This window comes from Conger conger, chromosome 4 (genome assembly GCF_963514075.1).
Source record: "Conger conger chromosome 4, fConCon1.1, whole genome shotgun sequence".
Classification (NCBI taxonomy): Eukaryota; Metazoa; Chordata; class Actinopteri; order Anguilliformes; family Congridae; genus Conger; species Conger conger.
Window position 1 is genome coordinate 51,148,021 of NC_083763.1, and position 23,235 is coordinate 51,171,255.

The following is a 23,235-nucleotide window of genomic DNA, read 5'->3' on the forward strand; positions in this document are numbered from 1 at the left end:
CCTTTTAAAGCGAGCACGCAAACGTGTTCGCCACTAAACCTCAATATAAGGCGATAACCCCTACTCCCAGAACAGAGGGAGGAACAAAAACTAACCCGAAGGCGAATTAGAATGATAACAGAAATTAAGCCAAAAACGGCTGGGAAAATAAAACACCTCAACTCAAAACCAAATATGTGCTTGACACACAGCACTGACGGTAGCAGACCGGGACCGCCGAAAAGAAAATACAACCTAGCGTAAAAAAAGCTAGGCACGAGAAAATAAAACCCTCGAGGCGCAGCTCGGGAAGAAAACTCAAACCAAAATACATACCAGGGGACAACGTCCCCCAACCACTGACTCACACGAGTCAAAAGAAAGAAAAACCAAAACCAAAACCTTTGAGGAAGGCGCCAGCGAACACAATACCAGCGGAACGCCTTCCTTACCTTTTTAAGTTTTTTTTGTTTGCAACCACCAGCACAGTACCTGACTACAAAAGACTGACAGAGTCTACCTTGTGCTTACCGGCTTGGCGCAAGAGCGAACAGTTGACACACAAGCACTGAAGGATAGTCAGTACTGAGCTTAAATATGCTCCTGGGAGGTAATTCCCCTAACGCCAATGAGGAACAGGTGCAAACAATGATCCTCGGCCCTCTGCTGGTAACAACGGGTATTACCTCCCACATGACACATAGATGTGTAAATAAATTGCAGATTAACAATTATGCATTAGTACAGGTGGAGGTGGTGGAGTGCTCGTGGGGAGTCTAGTCTGGTTGAGAACCTCTAATATGTCAGAGGGCATGGGATAGTTGAAAAGGTCATACCCTTCACATAATGCAGCCATTGCTTCCATGCATTCCATACCTTATCTGGCGAGCTTGCCATTTTAAATTCTGGGTAAGGATTCTGTTAGTGTGTATTCTGGCTGTTGAGCACCAATCTGTGTCTCTGTATGAAAGCATCTTGGGCTACTTTTTTGCACTTCCATTGTCTGACATGGATGTTATCCCCTGTTAACTCTTAAGTACCTTTGCAGACAGCATTAACTGCCTGCATGAACAATTTGAGTGCTGCGGGTTATTTCCTCCATCAGTAAGTTATTAGATGTGCAGGTGAGGCACTCAGGATTCACTTTGGATATACACTCCTTGGCTTAAACATGTGCCATCTGTGTGAACAGCCCCCCCCCCCCCAAGTCATAGAGGCCCATGTACTCTGCAAAGTGTGTACTACTTGTTAGCACAATCCCATATCTAATAGCTGGTCCACTTATAGGTCAGGAATTTAACTTGTGAAATCCTGTCTGAAAGTGTGGGATGTCTGTTATGCTATCACCAATATTTGAGGATCACGGCTTAGTGGCCACTTGGGGGCCATTAGGACAGATACGACCTCCTCCCAGGCTACGCACCAAGAATAGCCCCAATATATATTCTTGGTTCTGCCTTCCTTGTCTTTGGAGGTGAACAGGTGTCACTGTACTGATTTACTTGAGGTGAAGCGATTGATTCTGAGTGTATCTAAGTGATACCACATGGATAAACATCCTCTGGCTAAATTCAATATCACCTCTGGTCCACTTCCACTTTTTCCTATCTTGACATATGTATTGTTTTAATTGACAACTGGTGCATTTTTGGTGCAGAGACAGAGTCTGCTGTAAATATTGTATAGTAAGTACAGAATTCATTTTGCTGCTGCTGTCAACAGTTACATGATCTACCTGTGGCAGCCATACATTCCAAACCCCCCACCCCCATTTTTCACAGATGAGGGGGGATCTTGGGAAGAGCCTCCACACTTTGCTTGTGCCATCACTCTGATACAAGTGAATCTTAGTTTCATCTGTTCACAAGTCCTTTTTCCTAAACTCTGCAGGCTCTTTTAGGTACTTTGCAGACTGTCACCTGGTCATCCTGTTTTGCGGCTAACTAGTGGTTTGCTTCTTGCAGAGTAGCCTCTGTAATTATGTACAGGAGGTATTCTGCAGACAGTAGTCACTGATACAACCATGTCCACCTCCTGAAGAGTATTTCTGATCTGTCTATAGGTTTTTCGTCATTATGGTGAGAATTCTTTTATCATCAACTATTGAGGTCTTTCTTGGCCTACCAGGCCCTTTTGTGATTACTGACCAGTGCTCTCTTTCTTCTTAATGATGTAACAAACAGCTGCACAAACATTTTGGTATGCCTAAGGTTTGGCCTATGTCTCTGACTGTTTTTCCTTTTTGCTCAGCCTCATAATGGGTTCATTGACTTTCATTTGCACGAGTGCACAGTGGCCAATAACAGACAGTGGCCAGTAACAGACACAGCCATTCAAAAGCCTAGAATCAAGATTAGATAGTGAACGTTGTTTTATATCTGCACTAAGGGGGCAATTGAACTCATTGAATTGAAGTCATTTCACATAATAATAATGCCGTCCTGAAATGGGGGGAATATGAAAAGTGCTGTCATTTCTACATGGTAAAAAGGAAATGTATGAAAATACCCTTCAACAATAGCTGAGGAGAATCTGTACTTTAACCTGTGACATGTGAATTGTTTGATTACGAATCTAAAGTCTGAAGAATCTAAAGTGGAGGACAAATCAGGGCCAAATCCAGCACAAAAATATGTCTTTGTTCCAAACATTATGGAGCTCACTGTTTATCATTCCTTACTCCTCCTGCCCACTGATGTGTACAGAGCTCCGGAGGTCTGCTTACAGCAGTTGATTCTCTGGCTTTCTTACATCACAACCTTCCCCAAATGCATTTACTGTTTGCTTTCATAAAACTAGGCTTTGTGTTCTAGCCAGGAGTTTCTGTTTTTGATGGCATTATCAAAGGACCATCCATAATCTGCCAGTGGAAATACCTCCTCTACTGCAGCCCGGAAACAGGAGGTGAGGATGTGTGTCTTCGGGCACTGGTACTTGATAGCGAGAAAGAAGAAGGAACAATCATGGTTTATGATCCTTGGAGCATCCTGAGGACTATATGAAACAGAAATACACACATGCATCTCTGGAATATAGTTACAGCTAGTTGGAGATCTTATATATTTGTCTTGGAGTCTTATGTGCTTTGAAATATGTGGCTGTTAAATAATTCCAAATTATCCCTCAGTCACACCCCTGTACTTAATTTGACAAGCAGTCATTAGTCAAGTGGACAAAAAACTTGCATTTTATCACAGAGGTGATGGGGTGCTGCCACTGAAACTCAGTATTTAATGTGTACAGACATTAAATCAACCAATGCCTCATCAGGAAGATGGATGACTTCTGGCATAGCACTAAAGATCCATAAGAGTGTTTTAAAATGATTGCAGCACACAAATTGGGCTTTGATATATCACCAGACAATTAACCAAGCACTGACCTCCAGCTATACATAGTTATATAGTTATTAAGCAAATTGAGCTGTGGTTTTGAGAATAGAGCCAAAGATATGCCATTTGCCATGAATGTCCTCTGATGGCTGAGAATAAATGTTATTCGCCCCCCTTGAAGTCTACATCATAGCAAGCATCCATGAATTTAATAAATTTAATCTTCACACTGAAACTTTTCATTTTCTATTCATTTATCATTTGGCTTGAGTAAATGTGCAATCTCGAAATGTAACTAATTCCATTATCAAGCTTACGCAATGAGAGCGCTTTGTATTGTTTTTAATGTAAATAGCCTTTTTTTGTTTTGTTACAAATGAGAAGCAGAGGGAAATGCAAAGGATAAATCAGGTGCAGTAAGATTCAGCAAAAAGGAATCATTTGGGAAGGAATCACATTTAGATAATGAATTTTTGTTTAACTGTACTTAGAATTCATAGTGCATGAAAACACTAGATCAGTCCTTAAAGTGGCAAAGAATGATCAGTTATTTGATACTGAAGTATCTTTATTTAACAGCAGAGATTCAGAAGTCCAGGGGTCAGAAAAAGATTTTTAAAAAGTAAAAGTCCCGCCATGTGTTTTTCCACCCATACCTCCAACTCAGCCAGTGGAGTTTTAATGAGCAAAGATGTCTGGCTGCACTGCCAGTTAAAGGGTTAATTTTGCGCTATTGCACTGTTGCACAGTTTTGTTTTGTTTTGTTGGAATATGTACAGTATAACCTACTAAATTGACTGCAATGGAATTTGTAAAAATAATAGAAAAGGCAGTTTTGTAATGTAACAGTACTTTAAAAGAGAATATAACCCACCAAAGTCTAAGCAAGACCAAATAATGGACATATTTTTGTTTTAACCATAGTTCTTACTGTAGTTGTGTTGTGAATTACACATAACCTTCCATTGTTTAAAAGGGGAAGTTCATTTAGGCAACATGATGGATTTAATGGATTAAAATGAAGTCTGAACTAATTTGAAAATCACATTGAAGGCATTGTATTTGTAGTCACATTGTAGACGTGGTATTTGTAACATTTGACTGGATATTCTGTCAGGGTCAGTAGACTTAGTACACATACTGTAGCAGCCCCCATTAAGCCATACCCATGTTTTAAAAAACCCTCTTTATTGGAATGCCTTGTGTGAAATAGCTTAATAGGTTCTATTGTGTACTCTACCCCTCTGGGCCCTTAAATGGATTCACAAGCAGCCAAAAAGCTAATTCTTTGTCAGGAGGTCCACAATCACTGTGCCAGCTGTTCTCTCATACCCCTTTCTCACAGAAAACCCAGGATATACACAGGATATTGAACCTGGGATCAACTCGCGTTTGACCCATTCACACCGCAGGATGGTCCCGGGAATGTCCCGTTTTCACCAGACCCTGGACTTTCCCTGGTCTGCAAGTTTACTTCCATATAAGGCACTGGTGAACAGGGATGTCCCATCTTGAAATCATTAAAAGTGGACGTTAAGCTCCCGTGAATTTATCTGTAGGCTTTTTGCAATATAGGTTAATAAATGCCTAAAATAATATGATCATGGACAGTTTAGTTTATCGGAGATTCAATAGTGGACAGTTCACATGATCTGGTATATTTTTCTCAGGCAATCTTAAAATTAATAGGATTTCTTTCCTTTAAGCTATGCAGTCACCTAATGTAAGCCAATAATTACGGTATAATATCTATGTTCTTCATGTGGTAATATCATGTTCAAGCATTTTTGCTATTGAGAAGTGCGGAATTTATGAGTGAGAGGGAGTCTTTCGGTTGCTTACTAAAGAGGAATTACATTGACCTTAAGCTAAAACCTGATCTAGTTGTTTCTTGTTTCTTTTTGCATGGTGAATTTGTGAAATACAGAAAGAGTATTTCTTGCCTGAGTGTAACATTGATTACATCTCAACCTGATGATAGCGACAGCCACAATGCTTTGAGGGAGACAAACATAACCAGCATTGCCAGATGAGAAATATTGAATTATTGTACCTGGTGGGTGTGAAATGACGTTTTTTTAAAGAAAAGTATCATATAGTCAAGCGATAAGACTATGTAATATGCATCTAGCATCTTTCTATGCATTAGTTTTATGTTTTAACAACATATAGGCTACTCTCTCCAAGAACAAGAATATTACCAGTGCAGTGAGGGGAAAATATGTATATTTTGCGCACTAATCAATTCTAAAAGCAGGGGAATTCTGTTCTTTAATGTGCTGAATTAAATGAGACGACTGTTCGATATCAATATACAGGCTACTAGCGCGTCTCCGGCTATGACTAATGAGGTTCCTGGATTTAATCCCGTGTCAAGTAATCTGGGATTCCACCTTTCATATCAAAGCTCAGCCGTGTTATCCCGTCTAATTCCCATGTCAAGACCAGGCTCACGGTCCCGGGTTATGGAGATCCCAGCTTGACCCTTTCACAGCAATAGTGAACACGGGATATTTTGTGGTCGTTGCTTCTATGTGAATGGGGTATCAGAGTACTGCAGATTGCAGGATGTACAGGCTATTGATGCTATGACAGGAAGATTATGCTGAGTGGCAAAATGGCCATGTGTTATATTTACTTACAAAACTGTCATATTCATTGAGAATGGAAAAAGCTTACATTTGTCTAATATGCATTTTAATGTGAAATGATTTTTGTCTGTGTACATGTCATGTGACTGGAGCCAGAAACCAGAAATGTAATATGGGGAACAAATTTTAATTATAGGAACTTCACCAGCACCACTGAACCATTTTCATAAGTAGAAATCTTTTGCAATTGTTCGATAATACACGGACCATAGACATTTTGAGCTTGAGAAGGCAAGGCTAATATTAAAGTAAAATTGTGGTAAGCATTTAACACTGAATTGTGTTTTCTGCTGAATAAATGGCTGGTCAAGAACAGATTGCAGGTGAAGACTTGTGATGTGCCTCATCAATTGAGGTCAAACAGTATACATTGTTTTGTTTTTTTTTAAGAATCAATTGTACCAGTCAATAAGGGTTCAATAACATTGACGGCATGGTACTGTACATACTTGCAACAGATACTCAGAAGTAGCAAAAGGATCAAATGGAAGTGCAAACAAGTGCTCTTGAACCCACTCAGTTTTTTTCTCTATGCAATTGCTATCAGGCTTCTGTACTACTACATATTATCCTACATCATCCATATTTGAACCAATGTTATAGTTCCGCACCTGTAAAGCTGCTTTTTGATTTCTGCTAGCAACCAGTGAGCAAAGAAATGGGATCACTAAATTATCTTTCCCTATTGCAGACTAATGCAGTGAAGTCCCTGCAGGTTGTGAATCACATATACAATTCAATGATAGCAACTTTGCTCTTGACTCACCAAAGACATTGGTAAAGTGGGAATAATGCAGAACACATTATGTAAAATTGCTTTGCAAAATGGAGGAATTTTCAGTTTCAGTTCGGATTTAGTGTTTGGTGGGGCGCACTGTGTTGAGTACATGGTTACAATACCCTTTACAAACCTCTCTGTGAAATCACATTAAATTTTTCCTTAGGGTCCCATTCAGTTGAAATAACTCTAATGAAAACCTATTTAATGGCCTACCCAAATTATATTACGACAGAGCGAAGGGACCAGTGCTGGAAGGCATATACTTTCCACATGACTGGCTACGCCCCTTCACAAGTGGCAGCTACACCCACCACGTTGAGCCCCTTTGAGCACACCTTAGGATCATTCCATACTCATTAATTGGTCATAAATTGAGCCCACTCTAGTTTGGGGGAGTGGTGAGTCAGGAATGTTGTCTGTACTGTGCTGGAGAGGATTTGGTGTACTCTTTTGGAATACTTTGTGAATTACCCCCTTTTTGTCCATGTGAGTAGCTGTTTTCCGTTTTTGATCTTTTGCTCCAGACATTGACAACTCTTCTGGCTCACCTTCAAAATGGATGCTGGGAAACCACTTAGCTGTCCAGCAGTATTAGCCTCCGTGAACTTTTGGTTTCTTTCCTTTTGTGGTTTTTGCTCCCAACACTATACTGCTGCCATTAGCAAAAGCCCAGTGTAATCATCTGGTTTACGTGATTGCTGGTTTGATGGAGCAATCACAATCAAGGCCTAAGGCCTAAGGCCACTGTTAAGGACTTCCTTTAATGAGCTGAGATGAAATAGCTCCTGGAGCACCTCTTTAACCCTTTGAGGCCACCTGGGTTGGTGCCGGGCAAAAAAAGGTCTCCTCCTGATCAAACGTTAATAATACAAATGACATCTCCTTCCAAATGACGCACTCTCACTCATTCTTTGGCCGGTAACTTTCGGAACTGACAACACAGCATAAAAGTTGGGAAAGATTCATTCAAAAGCAGAGTTTTAATCCTCTGAGACATACGGGAATGGTGCCGGGCAATAACGCACTCATAATGCTCTCCTAATCAAAACGTTTCTTAATGTGTTTTTAAATGTAAAAGCTAAGATTTTTGCGTAACTGCGTGGTGTTTAATGTAAAGCTACCAATGCAAAGCAAAGCGGCAAAGATCTATAACTTTGAAGGACAACATTGTAGAGCCAAGCGGAGAGTTCCATTGATAAATTAATCCTTGTAGCTTTCTGTCACTTGAAGCACGGTTCTAATCAATCAGAGCTGCAGATACCATATCAAGATTGTAGGCAGTCCAGCTGCAAAGAGTTTCCCAGTTTGCCTATGTCAAGAAATGAGTTCGTGGAGTAAGGCACGTCTTAGCAGTATATATTGCGTGTATAGTATTATTGCGCGTATATACGTATAATTACGGTAGTTGCATATAGTTTAATGCTTGGCACAGTTTCGTTTTCCAATATCTGCTTATAATTATGTAAATATTTTATGCTTTCTATGATGTGTGATATCGTTTTTGGTTGTTTTCTCACGCCAAGACCTTGGAGTGACAGAAATATGAATAAAAAGACTTGAGACAAATTATGTGTTGGCTGTGTGTAATAAAATTCTCTTTCAAATTAACTTGTATTTTTTCTCTTTTTTGGGTCTTTTATTGCTGTTGACACATATAATGAAATGACTGTCATGGTTTGTTCATGCAGGTGAGCCTGTTTTGAAAGAAATGAGCATTGGCTTTATGGTGAAGGTAAAGCCGGGGGGGGGGGGGGGGGGCTTTATGTATAGAGATACATAAAGAAATTGTTGCACCTTGGTCAGTCCATTCACCTTCAAATAAGGGCTGTCTTTGTGCCACCCTTCCAAAGAGTTTGTTGGTATGGAGGTGCCATTTTATTTTTGACAAGATGCTAATAATCTTTGCAATTCTTAAACTGTGATCCATGGGTTTCTTATGGCCTCCCTCGCCATCTTCCTTCTGTAGGGATAATATGCACTTGTGTTCTGGCATATTTGCAACCCTTCCATATATTTTATGTCTTTTTTTTATTGCCCTTACAGTGCTTACAGTGCTAAATGGTATATTTAATGGTAAAAGTGCTAAATGGTATATTGCATGCTTGTTACTTTATTTTTATACTCCAGTGAAACAGGAAGTGTTGGAATGTCTGGCAGGATTTGGTCTGGCAGGATTTAAACTATGAATGTACTGCATTTACTCTTTTTTACTTTGATGATATTAGTAAATCGAAATAAATAAATAAACAAATAATAGGTTAGTATAAATAACTATCTTTATTTGTCAGGTAATCTTTCAAAGACGTGCACCGCTGATGGCTGGACAGAGATGCTACCCATCACAATTGCTGTGAATTGTGGGTATAATCTCAATAACACCATTGATGATGTAAGTATGCCAACAATTTACGTTCAATGGTAACACAGTTTCACTTCATTAATTCACAAATATTTTTCCCATCTTAACTGGCCAAAAACATCAACAGAACTATCGAATAAATGTTCTACTATTTGTACTGTTGAAGATACTCTCACTGAGCAATTTATTAGGAACACCTGTACACCTACATATTCATGTGGCTTATCTAATCAGCCTATCATGTGGCAAATGGTTGGCATTTATATAGCGCCTTTATCCAAAGCGCTGTACAATTTATGCTTCTCATTCACCCATTCACACACCAACGGCGATTGGCTGCCATGCAAGGCGCCGACCAGCTCGTCAGGAGCATTTGGGGGTTAGGTGTCTTGCTCAGGAACACTTCGACACAGCCCGGGCGGGGGATCGAACTGGCAACCCTCCGACTGCCAGACGACTGCTCTTACTGCCTGAGCCATGTCGCCCTTGTGGCAGCTGTGCAATGCATAAAATCATACAGATACGGGTCAGGAGCTTCAGTTATTAATGTTCACATCAACTATCAGAATGGGGAACAAATTTAACCTAAATTTGAGTATCTCAGAAACTGCTGATCTCTTTTCACACACAACAGTTTCTAGAGCTTGCAGAGAATGGTTAGAAAAACAAAAAACATCAAGTGAGCAGCAGTTCTGGGGCCAGTTAATGAGGGAGGTCAGAGGAAAATGGCCAGACTGATCAAAGCTGACAAGAAGGTGATAGTAATGCAAATTACCACAAAAGTGAAAAGGCTACAGCAGCAGAAGCCTTAATAAGTAAAACAAAATAAGTACCCAATAAAGTACTTACTGAGTGTATATTTCAGTACCTTCAACTTGCTGTATGAGTCTGCATGTTTGACTGTGATAGATAAGGCCCATTGTATTTATCCTTAAATGCTTGTAGTTTGTTTAAAAATATCATAAATGGTGGCCCCAAAGGAGCAGCTAATATGCAATTTTCACCAGCAAATCCAAAAGCCTAATTTGGCCCCAAGTGAAAATTTAGTCTTCATGCAATATTCATCCATTAATTCTGTGGCCATTGTTTTTCTCTCAGGGTAAATTCTTTTGGACTGTGAAGATTGGCTACACGATTGGCCACAGTGTCTCGCTCATCTCCCTCACAACAGCCATAATCATACTGTGTATCTTTAGGTAAGGCATAAAATGAAACACTAATAATATGTGCTGCTTATTTTCTATTTGCTATAATTGTTTTTATTTCACTATGAAGAAATATACCATTGTACATTTCGTCCTGATATTCAACATGCTTTGTTTTCTTTGAGACCCTGACCATTTTCTAGATCAATGCTGACAGACCATATTTCTTCTAAAAATCTTTAGTTTTTCTACAAACTGTCAGTTGGAAGATTTCAGTATTTTCACAGTAGGAGTTGTGTCATGCATGTTTATTGAATCTCAGCCTACAGTAATACTCACATCATTGAAAAGAGAGCAACATACCTTTCGCTAGATAATTTGTGATTCATTTTTGGGATTTATCAGGACATATAATAACTTTCTAATATCATGGTTAAGTGTTTCCTTACTTGTGGCTTCACATGAGAAATGCTTCTGAATTTTTCAGCAGCAGGTACATGATTATATAAGCCACAAAAAGGTATAGGCTGTGTAACAAAATTGACAATAGATTTGGTAAAATGTAACATGTCTCTGAGGGAGAATGACAGAAACGGGATTGCGCATCCATCTATACTATCATAAAGAGATGGATGACTGTGGTAGTGAGTCAGCATACCAGGGACTTTTCTAGAACTGGCCCAGTCCATATTTTTGGGTTTCTGACAAATATAGAAACCAGTACTAAAGATTCAGCCATAGGAATCCAATACTTTCTGCAAACCCAGTCATGGATCAGGAAAATAATATGTATAGGAATAATTGTCCCACCGTGGAATGAGAAATCCCATTTGTTGGTTAAATGGCTATAAGTCATCAAGGGTCCAAAATATGAAATGGCTCCTGACTAATTTTCTTCAATGAAAACTCAGATATTCAAGATATTCAGGAGAAACAACCCATGCAGTAGGCCTATCTACTGCAGATCTAGTGACAGCACAGTGGTTTCAGGCTCATTTGACCCTTGATGTCATAAAGCAATTAAGCCAACACATGTGTTCCATACTGTATCAGCATAATTTACAGCTGAATCTAGTCCAACCTCCCATTTCCCATAGAGTAGAGGGGGGGGGGGGGTGCTTTGGATCAGGAGCAGCATGCAACAGCAACAGACTCCAAATGCAAATCCCACACCTAGAATAAACTAGTCACCTTGTTAGCTTTATTGTACTAATGAACTAATGATGCAACTGCCAAGAAACAGCTGAGCAGCCAATTACATTACATTACATTATTGGCATTTGGCAGACGCTCTTATCCAGAGCGACTTACAGTTGATTAGACTGCAGGGTTAAGGGCCTTGCTCAAGGGCCCAATGGCTGTGCGGATCTTATTGTGGCTACACCGGGATTAGAACCACCAACCTTACGTGTCCCAGTCATTTACCTTAACCACTACGCTACAGGCCACCCCAATTGTACTGATTACTTTTGGTTCCCCAAAATGAAAGGGATATGCATAATAAGGGCTGCAATTCCTACATGGTTTACTCAATATGGATATGAACTAAAGCTGACAGCCTGTAGTTTAACTTCACTGCTTAATTTCAAATCCAGTATGCTGGAGTCAGAGCCACTACACCCCAAAAAAAGTATATCAAAGATTGTATGAAAGAACAATCATTTTAGACTAAAATGGACTACCACCCCACCAACCCGCTCCCCCCATTCTAGTGAAATAATGCAGAAAACCATGAGACAGTGGTGATGCTCATATAAAAAAATGCAAATAAAGGGCAGAAATTTTATAGTGATGCACAAAATAATTAGTTGTATATGCAATACACATTTAGAGGTTTCCAGTAAAAATTATGTGGCATATTTATAACACCCACAACATATGATATGAGGTTGTAAGGGACATTATGACTGAAGACAGGGGACAGAAATGGAAATCTCTGGCATACTAATACTGTCAGTAACACTGAAAGTATTAATGGCTACAATATTTTAAAATGACAACTTTGGCCCCATTATGTACAAGACAGGTTTTTCAATTTGAATGATTAAATGTACAGTAGCACTAAACATAAAGAAATTCTCATTATGTCTGGTTCTGGTCAGAGGATGAATGGTTCCTGTTCCTGGACTTTAAAATATATTGCTTTCCATTTAACCAGAGTACAGTCACCACCCAGTGTTTAAACAAGCGCAGCAGCCAGTGATCTGGGCTGTTAAAAAACCAAACAAAAGAAAACACCAGTGAGGCTCATGTTCTGTGTGCTCTAGGATCCTAGCACGCTACTAACCCAGGAAACAGGGCCCATCTGTATTCTGTCACAGGATGTTTGGAGCATGAATCTTTTATACACAACCCATCCAGACAGCTGGCTTACAGTACTTTACTGCAGACACCTTGCTATCTGTCCATGTAGTTTTGTCTCATTAGCTCTACAGGGCTTGGGCACATGAATCATTCATAAATATAGAAATTAAAGTTATGTCTTGAATTAAAGTGGCCAGAGTTCCCCAAATCCTGGTTCATGAATAAAATCCAATGGATTCAAGCTCTACAGTACATACAAAGCTGTGTGTCAAGAGACTTAGTTACTTTTCAAACAATTTCAAACAAGTATTTAGGGCAGCATTGAGCCTGCGTTTGCTCTGATTTGTGTCCACAGGAAACTGCACTGTACGAGAAACTACATTCACATGCATCTCTTTCTGTCATTCATCCTGAAAGCCATCGCCGTGTTCATTAAGGATGTGGTTCTGTATGATGTTGAGGAGTCAGACAACTGTTCCTCGGGGTCGGTAAGTCAGTGGTATTACACCGGACTTAACTCCATAGGGATCACCTCTCAGTGCACACCATTCCTCGCAAAGGCATACTATGCATGATTTGTACATGTCCTATTGGTGATTTTATAATAATTTCAAGGTAACTTGAAAATATTATAAAATAGCCATGATAAGGCATATCTATGATATACTGGTAATCTCTTTCTTTGCACACCTTAGTGGTTTCTTTGCCAAATTAGTGGTGTTATACCTGTATTTGTTATTCAGAAATATATTTGTTGTGTTTTTGGGCATTGGGCTCTTTGCTGTGTGTGGACGGCTAGGTGTGGCTACAGAGCCTGTGACTGGAATCAGGATCATTTGTAGTTAGCTAACTACCACAATGGCAAAGGTGAAGAAGCTCCTTTAAAAACCAGTCTCAACATTAAAATTGCTTTTCGTGGCTGGTAACATACTATATTTCATTTGATAAAAGTGAGTGACAAATTACAGTAAACCTGAAAAAAACTAAACAAAAAGGCTGGGTTTTTTTCCCAGTACTCTTTTTCAAGAAACATATTTGTCCTGCCAGGGAGAAGGAAATCCTGATGCGTTTGTTTTTGTTATTTCTGCATGGGAGAGACCACAAAACATTGGGATGGATAATGATTATATCCGGCCATAGGATACAATTTCATACTCTGAAATGAGAATTCTTGGGTGAGCCATCTATGTTAATTTGAGATGATTCATTTCAATATGAGAGGAAAGGAAAACAGCAGCAGGACTGTGTAGTGCACACGGTACTAATGCTCAGATTCTGGGCCTTGGCATGCTTTTCCACACTATGAATTATCTGCAGGCATCTCCACAGAAGTCCCCTTGCAGAGCATTTGACTTATTGAGGTTATCAGGTTTTTTCACACCTCTCATCCTGCTAATACTTTACAATTCAGCACCTCAAACTGGGATGGCCAAATGCAACATGGAAAGACTTCTGCAGCTCAACCCACCTTTACGTAAGGGGAAAAGTGTGATTAGGGTAGTTTATGTGTTTTAGTAAATCCCCAGAAACACTGGGGCTTTTCAAGACCAGGCTTGATACGGTGTTAGATACTATTTAGCTTTATGGTAAACTAGGCAGTAGGTACACTTAGGGGTAGGGGAAGGTGAGCATTGCTGGGCTAAATGGCCTGTTCTGTTATGTTATGTAATGTTGCATTACAGAACAGTTGTGTCCAAAAATAATGACAAAACAACATGAAATCTGACATTTTAAAACTGTTCGAAACATGTCTGAGGCAGTTGGGGGCTAATGTTTTGATTGTTCAATGAGGAGGAAACGTCATTAGTGTTATCGTTCCGAAAGAGTAAAAAAAATAATGACAAGAATATTAATTATTTATATTATTTATAACCTAAAAGTGGTTAGTGCAAGGCATGGTCCTTCTGAATGTCTAAACAAAGACATATATTTAACTGCCAAAGGTCTGTACAGAGAAATGGAACACACTGATTTGTTTATTCATGAAATTGCAACATTTTTTGTGAGCATTTTTTCTCAGGTTGCATGAATTTCTGTGAAAGCCATGTTTGGGTTTTGCATGCTTACATGAAGTAAGACTGCCAAGCTGCGTGGAGCAGTAGTGTGGCTTGTGGGAAAATTCTACCAGACTCCCGTTTCATAGGGCCTGACAGATACCTGTTGTGAACTCAGTGGCGACTGGTGGTGATGGATGGGGGGGCTACAAACTAAAAGCCTCATACCTAACTATAGATCACGCTCCAGCATTGCGTTTAAAAATATGCCATTTGAATATATGCCATTTGATGAATACTGTTATTTAAAGCACTTGAGCTCGTACATTTTTCAGGATGGCTGGCACCAGCAATCGTGTCACTATATGTAAAGCATGTATTTTAGCCCTGTAGCTACAATATTGGTTGACTAAATTGAGGAGAAACTGAACTTTAAAAAGTGCCCATTAATTGATTCTGGGTTTCTCTTCTCGTTTTATGGTTTTAGGTGAGTTAATGCCCATTAATAAGGCGGAAGGAAGAGATGGTGAAATAATCCAACACTGTTGCTGAAATGTTATCATATGAATAGATAGTCCCAGTAATGTGTTACAAAGCCTTGGGCCACTGTAGCTTTGAATTGTGGTATCACTCCTTTGACTCTTTCACTTTATGTGTCCTTTGTGTTTATCATTTTTTCTGTTCACAAAATATGTTAGTTTAATCCTTAATCTGTGTTTACAGTGTTATGTACCATACTGCTCTATTTGATTTAAACATTTGTCGTGATGCTGTTTGAAAAATGGTTAGAGCCTTGGACAGTTAAAGCTGCATGCTCTGCTGTAAACACACCCCACTCTAAAGAAGTAAACACGACAGCAGGAGAAAAATCGGGCTTGGCAGGTTAAGAACACCATAAAGAGGACATCTATGTCCAGAGGAACCCCTGGGGCTGCTCAGCGTCCACTTGACCGCCTTTGTGTTGAAAAATTACAGCTCAGTCGGAGGAGCTGCTTTGAGGCTGTTAACTTTGGTAAATGGTCACCGCAAAGAACTGCTGAGGAAAATTTGACCGTTTGTCATGGAAACATCCGCCACAGTGCTGCCTGTCGAGCCGAATGGCCATTTACTGTCCACTGTGTACATTTCCACAAAACACACAATGCCTGCTTCTTCCTCCACAAGACACGATTACTCATCATCTATATTTGGTCTGTCTACACATTTGTTGATAATGGGTTGATTTTTTCAACTGATACTTCATCTTCGTTAACCACTACCAGTATAACTACCAGTATTTTGCATCAAAATCATACAATTGGTCAAGGCACATAGGTCATATTTTTCAGTTGAAAGTGGCAAAAATAAAATGAAGCTACCGATATTTCCTCTTACCTGGAGAGATCCATTCAAATCAGATTATTTTCTAGATATCCACTGCAGCTCACAATGATACAATGGACCTCAATGGGACCAGTGTTTGTGGCGCTCAGTGCCAATAATTTACTTTCGAAACTCTCAGCAGCAAAGTCTCTTTCCAATATAATCATACGGTTACTCACAAACATCTACAGTCTTGTTTAATCAGAAACTGCTTTCTCCCAAAGTAAGCCAACTGTGCATATTCACAAAAAAGACCCAATAAAAGAAAGCTGGTCTTCTGGGGCACAGTATCAACATTGTTTTAACATACAATGGACAAACATTGGCCCATTGAGGTCCGTTGTATCAGGGTAAGCTGCAGCGGATATCCAGAAAACTTGAAATCTGTTTTATTTTTGGGTGAACTGTGCCTTTGACATTACATTTCATACTACGCTCATCTTTCTGTTGTTACATCTTTAGTCTTGCAGATTTACATTAACTTACCAGGGACACTGAGGAAGCTTCTGGAATTATATTCCTGTCAAAAACACTTGAAGGTTGTGAGGCCAATTGTTTGCCGTATAACATCCCGAAACTGTCCATTATCCCACCCTGCAATAAATTGTCATGGGTAAAGTGTGTAGTAGAACATGACAGAGGGCTAGTGTTTGTTCTCTCATGAGGGGAGTGTGCCCCAGTCCTGCTTGTCTACTTGCCTCTCTCTGAAAGCTTTTTATCAGCTTCGTGCACCGCACTATGCTGTCAGAAAGAGGAATTTTAGGTGGGCTGTCAGGGCAATTTTGGATGATTTGTGTGCATTAGGCACTATGGTTGGCTTCCATCTCCACTCGATTTCTTCCCCACACAACAAAAACATTTCTTTGCCCAAGTCCTCACTCACTGAAAATGGTGGGTTTGTTTATCAGCCCTTTTTGAAGTTACATGCTGAGAATACGAATTTGAAATACATTAGCCTTGAAGTGGATTTGATGCTTCAGCATGTATCCAGTTTCATGTAGAATGGTTTTGAACAATCTGGTACATAATGAAATAAAGTAATTAATGCCTAAAGATCTTTTTATTGGTATTATTGATAAATGGAAGATCATGATTGTAGATTGTGGGATATCCATAAATATTCTTGGTCCTGGTCCAAAGCTTTGCCTTTATGAAATATGATTGGCTAAGATTATTAGTAATTTAATCGGAAATTATAATATTTGAATTTGATGAATTAATGAATTTCTCAAACATGCCAGCATTCTTTGTCTGCAGCAGTCTCTTTCTTTTTACAGTCTCTAATGCAATTATTAATTATTATTATATAAGAGATGCCACTTTCAATGGAAGAACCAACCAACACAAACATAATACGGTGTATAAAAAAGATCAGAAAGATGCAGTAATTCTATTTGGATGGCATCATGTGTGTGTTGCTTGGACTGTTTCCAATTTCATAAGCAAAAAAGTGTTCTTGCTGTGTTGTGAACTGCTTCCACTTTGATTGTGTTTCAGAAAAACTAATTGTGGAGATACAGTGGAAGAGCAGTCACCATGCTGTTCTGCTCTTATCTTTCTCTGTGCTGTGAAGTGTTGCATGACTGTCTAAAGTAGAACAGTCACTGCCACTTAGTCTCATTACTAGGCCCCTGGCTATGCTTTTCATTTCAGTTATTTATTTATTTTCTTCGATGAGATTGTTAGATTATGAAAATGAAGGTAGAGAAATGGCATTTAAGGTTCAACTACTACCACAAGGTTGTGCAGAAGGTTTGTATGCTAGTATGTCACATAATCTAGGATTTGAATGGTTGAACATTCTGTTGACTGTTAGAAATGTGTCTGTAATTGTAAATTGTATGTTTTATTCTCATTTTAGGTTGGCTGCAAAGCAGTAATCGTCTTTTTCCAGTACTGCATCATGGCCAGCTTCTTCTGGCTCTTGGCAGAAGGCTTGTATCTCCATGCTCTGCTTACCATTTCCTTCTTTGAAAGGAAATATTTCTGGTGTTACATACTGATAGGTTGGGGTATGTATCGTTATGTAATTGCTTTTTTAAAGGAAGGAAAAGTATTCCTTAAGTTGAATAGCCCCAAACTGTATTTATGGTGTGTACTAACTACACACCATAAATACATGTATACGTTCAGATCAGATTAAATACCATTCAGGTATAGATCAGTAGCACCCCAGCTAGGGATTTTACCCTTGTAAATGTAAACGTGTGAACACCAAACTTGTGAAGAGTATGTGATCTATTAAAAAGTTACTCACATGGGAAAATTCCATGTGATTTAATGTCACATATTTGGTTTTATATTATGTTAAATTCAAATTGTGATTTGTGAAATTTGTGATGTGATTTTTTTTGTCAGGATACCCCGTGCATTTGTTAATAGTCAAGTTCCATAACCTATATTCTACATTACTACGCTGTAAAACAAGGTTTGATCACGCAGGTATAAAATAAATTCTTAAAAATGAAAATGAAAATGAAATGTGACCCATGGCAAGATAGAGATTATGTAATTGGTTAAATAATCTACTTTATCAGCTCATGAAGCATTAGTGCCTGGTTTCCCATGACACACTGGCTGATTTACATGTGTGCTATCGAGTAAATGTGTTATCTGAAATGCTTACAGGAGGACCGACGATTTTTATAACAGCGTGGAGCATTACAAAAGCCTATTTTAATGATGTGGGGTAAGTTAATACATACTGACCTGTTTCACTTTTGTTCTTTTGCTGATTCGGTCTTCATTTATTGTATCGTTGCATGGAATTAATCTTTGTATTGGGCTGCTACTGTTATTGAGAACTTCCTCCTTCTATATCCTTGGTAAAAATAGACAAGATGCCAAGTTGATATTTTGTGAATACCCCTGTAACACTTAAATTCAATACAAACAAATCCGTTTATCACAATTTGGAATAACGGGTCTCTTTTTTAAACAGACGACACAGCAAACGTACGATGAGAAGTGTTTTTTAATCAGTATGCAAGTTCCAGCTTTGATCAGACTCCGAGTTTAAATATAACAGTCAGGTGCTTGGGGTTGGCAAAAAAGCACACATAGGAGTTTTATTCATTGGAATGTGTTCTGAAGGCAGCATTACTGTAGATGTGATTAGATGTGATCAGGTGCCCAATCAAAAAAGCAAGGAGGTGGGATCATCTGCATTAGGGAGAGTGAGCCTGATCTCTATATTGCAGTACGTTTTGTCAATGACCCATTTTTCCCTTGTGTTAGACAAAAGACATCACTGAAATTAAAAGTAATGAACAAAATTACAGAACAAGAGAAAATAAGATTCCCATTCCCCAAATCCCCTGGACTGGAAAAATATCATTTGTTATTATGTCTTTTTAAATGAGCAAAGGAAAGAAAAAGGAAAGAAACTGCTCTGGGCCACAAAACCAGGCCCTCTGCATCAGGTACCATCATGCTGACCAAAATCCTAAATCCATTTGAAGCCATGGCTGTCAATTTGTCATTTGTGATTGTGTGCCCTCAGAACACATTCCAATGAATAAAACTCCTACGTGTGCTTTTTTTGCCAACCCCAAGCACCTGACTATTATATTTTAATTGGAGTCTGATCAAAGCTGGAACTTGCATAATGATTAAAAAAACATTACCATTGCAAGTTTGCTGTGTCATGTGCCTAAAGCACCAACCCTCATATTAATTGTTCCAAATTTTGACGATACAATTTAGTGAGGGATGGATCCTCCTGCAAATCAATCATACTCAAACTTTAAATTCAGCCTGCAATTTTAAGTGAAGCGATTTAAGCCAGGGGTTCCTGAACCAGGATCCTAGGACAAACCCATCAGATGTGCAACACAAAACACTAATTTCTGAGATATCACATACCAACATTATCAATGCATTACACATTGCTAACAAAAACATAAATGGGTTGTACTAAATCGATGCCACAAGTAGGTAATGTGTGTAGTGTATATGCTTGATACTTATTTTGCATATTGTGTTGTAGATGCTGGGATATCATTGAAATATCTGACCCATTCTGGTGGATCATCAAAACACCAATTTTAGCATCAATACTGGTAAGTTCATGCTCTATTGAAAAGGCATCCCTCCTCTAAATGTCCTTGCTACATTACGTTGAAATGTTCAGTCATATTCAGCAACCACACTCATTTCTGCAAAATCTACTATCAGTTTGGGAAAACATGGACAAGAAACATGAAAATGCAGTCTGGAGAAAGCCAGTACTTGTTTGTCCTTCCTGTCAGTTGAGGTCCCTCAGCTCCTGCTCTACAGGACTGTACTGGTGAGAGCAGACTGCTGGTGCCAGGCTGACCAGAGGAGTTGCTGTTGAGGGATGAGAAGTTTGATTCTCAGCCAACTTAAACACCCTTCCTGGGCAATGCTAGGCTATGCTAACGTGTACCTCTGTGAGACTCCCAGCCACTGTCAGCACTGGCATGTAGATGTGATCCAGGCCATGGGGTAATTGCTGCACTCCACTCAATCCATTCAATGGGGTGCACCACTTGTGAGCCCTGTTCCTCACAATGCCTTTGTCAAGGATTTGGTGGTAATGTAGGTTAAACACTTACAAAAGATACAAAAGACTTTCTCTGTCTTTGTTGGTTTTCTTTGTAACATAATTCCGATTTTTGTCTGCTTTTATCGTTGATTACAGATGAACTTTATTCTCTTCATTTGCATCATTCGGATACTACGTCAAAAGATAAACTATCCAGATATAGGAAGGAATGAATCCAACCAATATTCGTAAGTGTGCTGTCTGATCTGTTATTATTCAATTACATTACATTACATTACATTATTGGCATTTGGCAGACGCTCTTATCCAGAACGATGTACAGTTGATTAGACTAAGCAGGAGACAATCCTCCCCTGGAGCAATGCAGGGTTAAGGGCCTTGCTCAAGGGCCCAACGGCTGTGCAGATCTTATTGTGGGTACACCAGGATTAGAACCACCGACCTTGGGTGTCCCAGTCATTTACCTTAACCACTACGTTACAGGCCGCCCACATTTAATGTACTGTTGAATTATATTTAATTTGTGGGTGTAGTGGTTGTATTTTTCATTATTATTTTTGTACAAGCCTTTGCCAGGGTTCTTTGTTGAAAGTTGTTGTTCAGTGAAATTAGATTTAGTTCCTCTGGCCAGGTTTTAAATAAACTGTTTATAATAAAACAACTTTAAGTAACTGTTAGGTATGTGCTGCATGCATTGCCCCCTGTTGCAGTAATATATCCAATTAATGTGACTGACATGTATACTGACTTTTATTGGCTGTGGTCCAGCCTATTGCCACATGCTTGTACAGCCTATTACAGCAGTTGTAAAAATAGATTTTTAATCGGTTAATTGAGTAAATGTTGTCAGTTGAAATGAAAATACCCATCCCTAGTAAAAATACTTAAAAATAAAAAAATAGTATACAAAGAACTAGTTACCTGTTCCACAAAGCAGGATTACTGAGTTAGCTGGATAACTGCACAAAGTAAAACAGAATAGCTTTTTACTTCAGTGTATGCTCCAGATTCCACAGTCCAGGTTTTACTCTGTGCAGTTATCCGGCTAACTCAATAAGCCTGCTTTGTGGAACAGGTCCCTGGTCACAAATACCAGGGAAAGTTATTGAGCTCAGCTGAGCACTTAAAAAAGTGTGTTGTGCACAATGCATCTGGAATATCAAACTGAAGAGCAGACCATGAGCCAGAATGAATAAAAGTAGATCGAGATTGTAAGCCTGGTAATATGTCATGGGAAGGATTTATAAGCTTCCTGTCCAACAAACAAACAAAGGCGAGGATGAATGATTCTGTAACATCACTCGACAGTTTGGGAGTACGGTTTAATGAGAAGACGCCTTTTATTTGTCAGAAATATCTGCAGGATTAAGTGCGGATAAAGTGTGAAATTCTCTGTTGTTTATAGGAGGTTGGCAAAATCGACATTGCTGTTGATTCCTCTCTTTGGAATAAACTACATTATATTTGCCTTCATTCCCGATCACATGAAAACAGAACTAAGGCTGGTGTTTGACCTTATTCTGGGGTCATTCCAGGTATGTAATATACAAATACTTGAATTCTCATTATACTAATTTTAAGAGCTAAGCAGTGCATGCTTAAGTAACAATCACACTCACAGTTTTAAGGAATAGCTTAAAGGAAGAATCTGAACTATTTTGTAAAAGTAGCAGGCATTTTGTTTGGGCTTTATCTTTGAGTAGCTTGTCTGAGGTTGATCTGTATCTACATGTTTGTGTTTGTATTTCTCTGAGGTAAAATGATTTTTTCTCATTATCTCATTCTCTTTGTGGCTGTTTTTTCTTCAGGGTTTTGTTGTTGCTGTTTTGTACTGTTTCCTAAACGGAGAGGTAAGAATGGCCAACAGTGTAACAGTTTTAAATGCTAATGCCATTCAGTTTTGTACCCATTTTTACATATATATATTTTTTTAATTGCAACTCATAATTGCAGTTGTAAATGCATCCCATCTCTGTAACGTCCTACATCTTTTTGGGAAGGTGAATAGCAGCACTCTCTCTTATAAGATTAGCATCTGACAACATTGTTCATGAAAATGTCAGGTCAATAGAAAATTGCAGGGCCCATGCGGTCTGCGACTTCTTACCTGCGTCTCAGCATCTCCTGACCGTAGCGCTCAATCCCTGATGCCTCTCCATCCGTCTTCCATCACAGGTGCAGGCTGAAATCAAGCGGAAATGGAGGAGGTGGCATCTGGAGAGGTTCCTGGGTGCTGATACGAAGTACCAGCACCCCTCCATAGGCAGCAATGGGAACAACTTCAGCACCCAAATCTCCATGCTGACCAGGAGCAGCCCTAAGAACCGTCGCACGTCTGCCTGCCAGAACGACTCCGTACTCTGATGTCATCGTCGACGCCTGCATCTGCTCTGCTTTACCACGCAACTATCTCTGCCCAGTCCCGCAAGTTTCATACTTTCCCACAAGTTTGGAGATGCTATAGACCATTCAGGAAAGCTACTGGCAACTGTTGAGATTCCAAGAGCAAAGTTTGTCAAAAAGTTTCTTTTTTTTACTAGGGACAGTGCACATTAATCGACATTTTCCATTTCCACATCAATGTAAATGTGCCAGAGTTAGCTAATGAGCGGATTTTCATCTGTAGTCCTTAACCTGCATGTCTTTGGACTGTGGGAGGAAACCAGAGTACCTGGAGGAAACCCACGCAGACATGGGGAGAACAAGCAAACTCCACACAGAAACCCAGGTCTTTCTTGTTGTGAGGCAACAGTGCTACCCTACTGCTTTCTGGCACAGTGGGTAGCACTCAAACTCAATG

General features: G+C 39.3%; 1 protein-coding gene across 1 annotated transcript in view; it reads left to right on the plus strand.

Moving 5' to 3' along the window:
• Positions 1 to 22,799, plus strand: part of vipr1b (vasoactive intestinal peptide receptor 1b) — a 31,323-nt gene extending 8,524 nt beyond the window's left edge. Inside the window, exons 3-12 of the mRNA XM_061239594.1 lie at positions 9,032 to 9,132; positions 10,201 to 10,298; positions 12,907 to 13,039; positions 17,769 to 17,919; positions 18,536 to 18,596; positions 19,896 to 19,968; positions 20,571 to 20,662; positions 21,841 to 21,970; positions 22,244 to 22,285; positions 22,611 to 22,799. Of these exons, the coding sequence (XP_061095578.1) occupies positions 9,032 to 9,132; positions 10,201 to 10,298; positions 12,907 to 13,039; positions 17,769 to 17,919; positions 18,536 to 18,596; positions 19,896 to 19,968; positions 20,571 to 20,662; positions 21,841 to 21,970; positions 22,244 to 22,285; positions 22,611 to 22,799 (1,070 nt within the window). The remainder of the gene's footprint in view (positions 1 to 9,031; positions 9,133 to 10,200; positions 10,299 to 12,906; positions 13,040 to 17,768; positions 17,920 to 18,535; positions 18,597 to 19,895; positions 19,969 to 20,570; positions 20,663 to 21,840; positions 21,971 to 22,243; positions 22,286 to 22,610) is intronic.
• Positions 22,800 to 23,235: the final 436 nt, after the last annotated feature.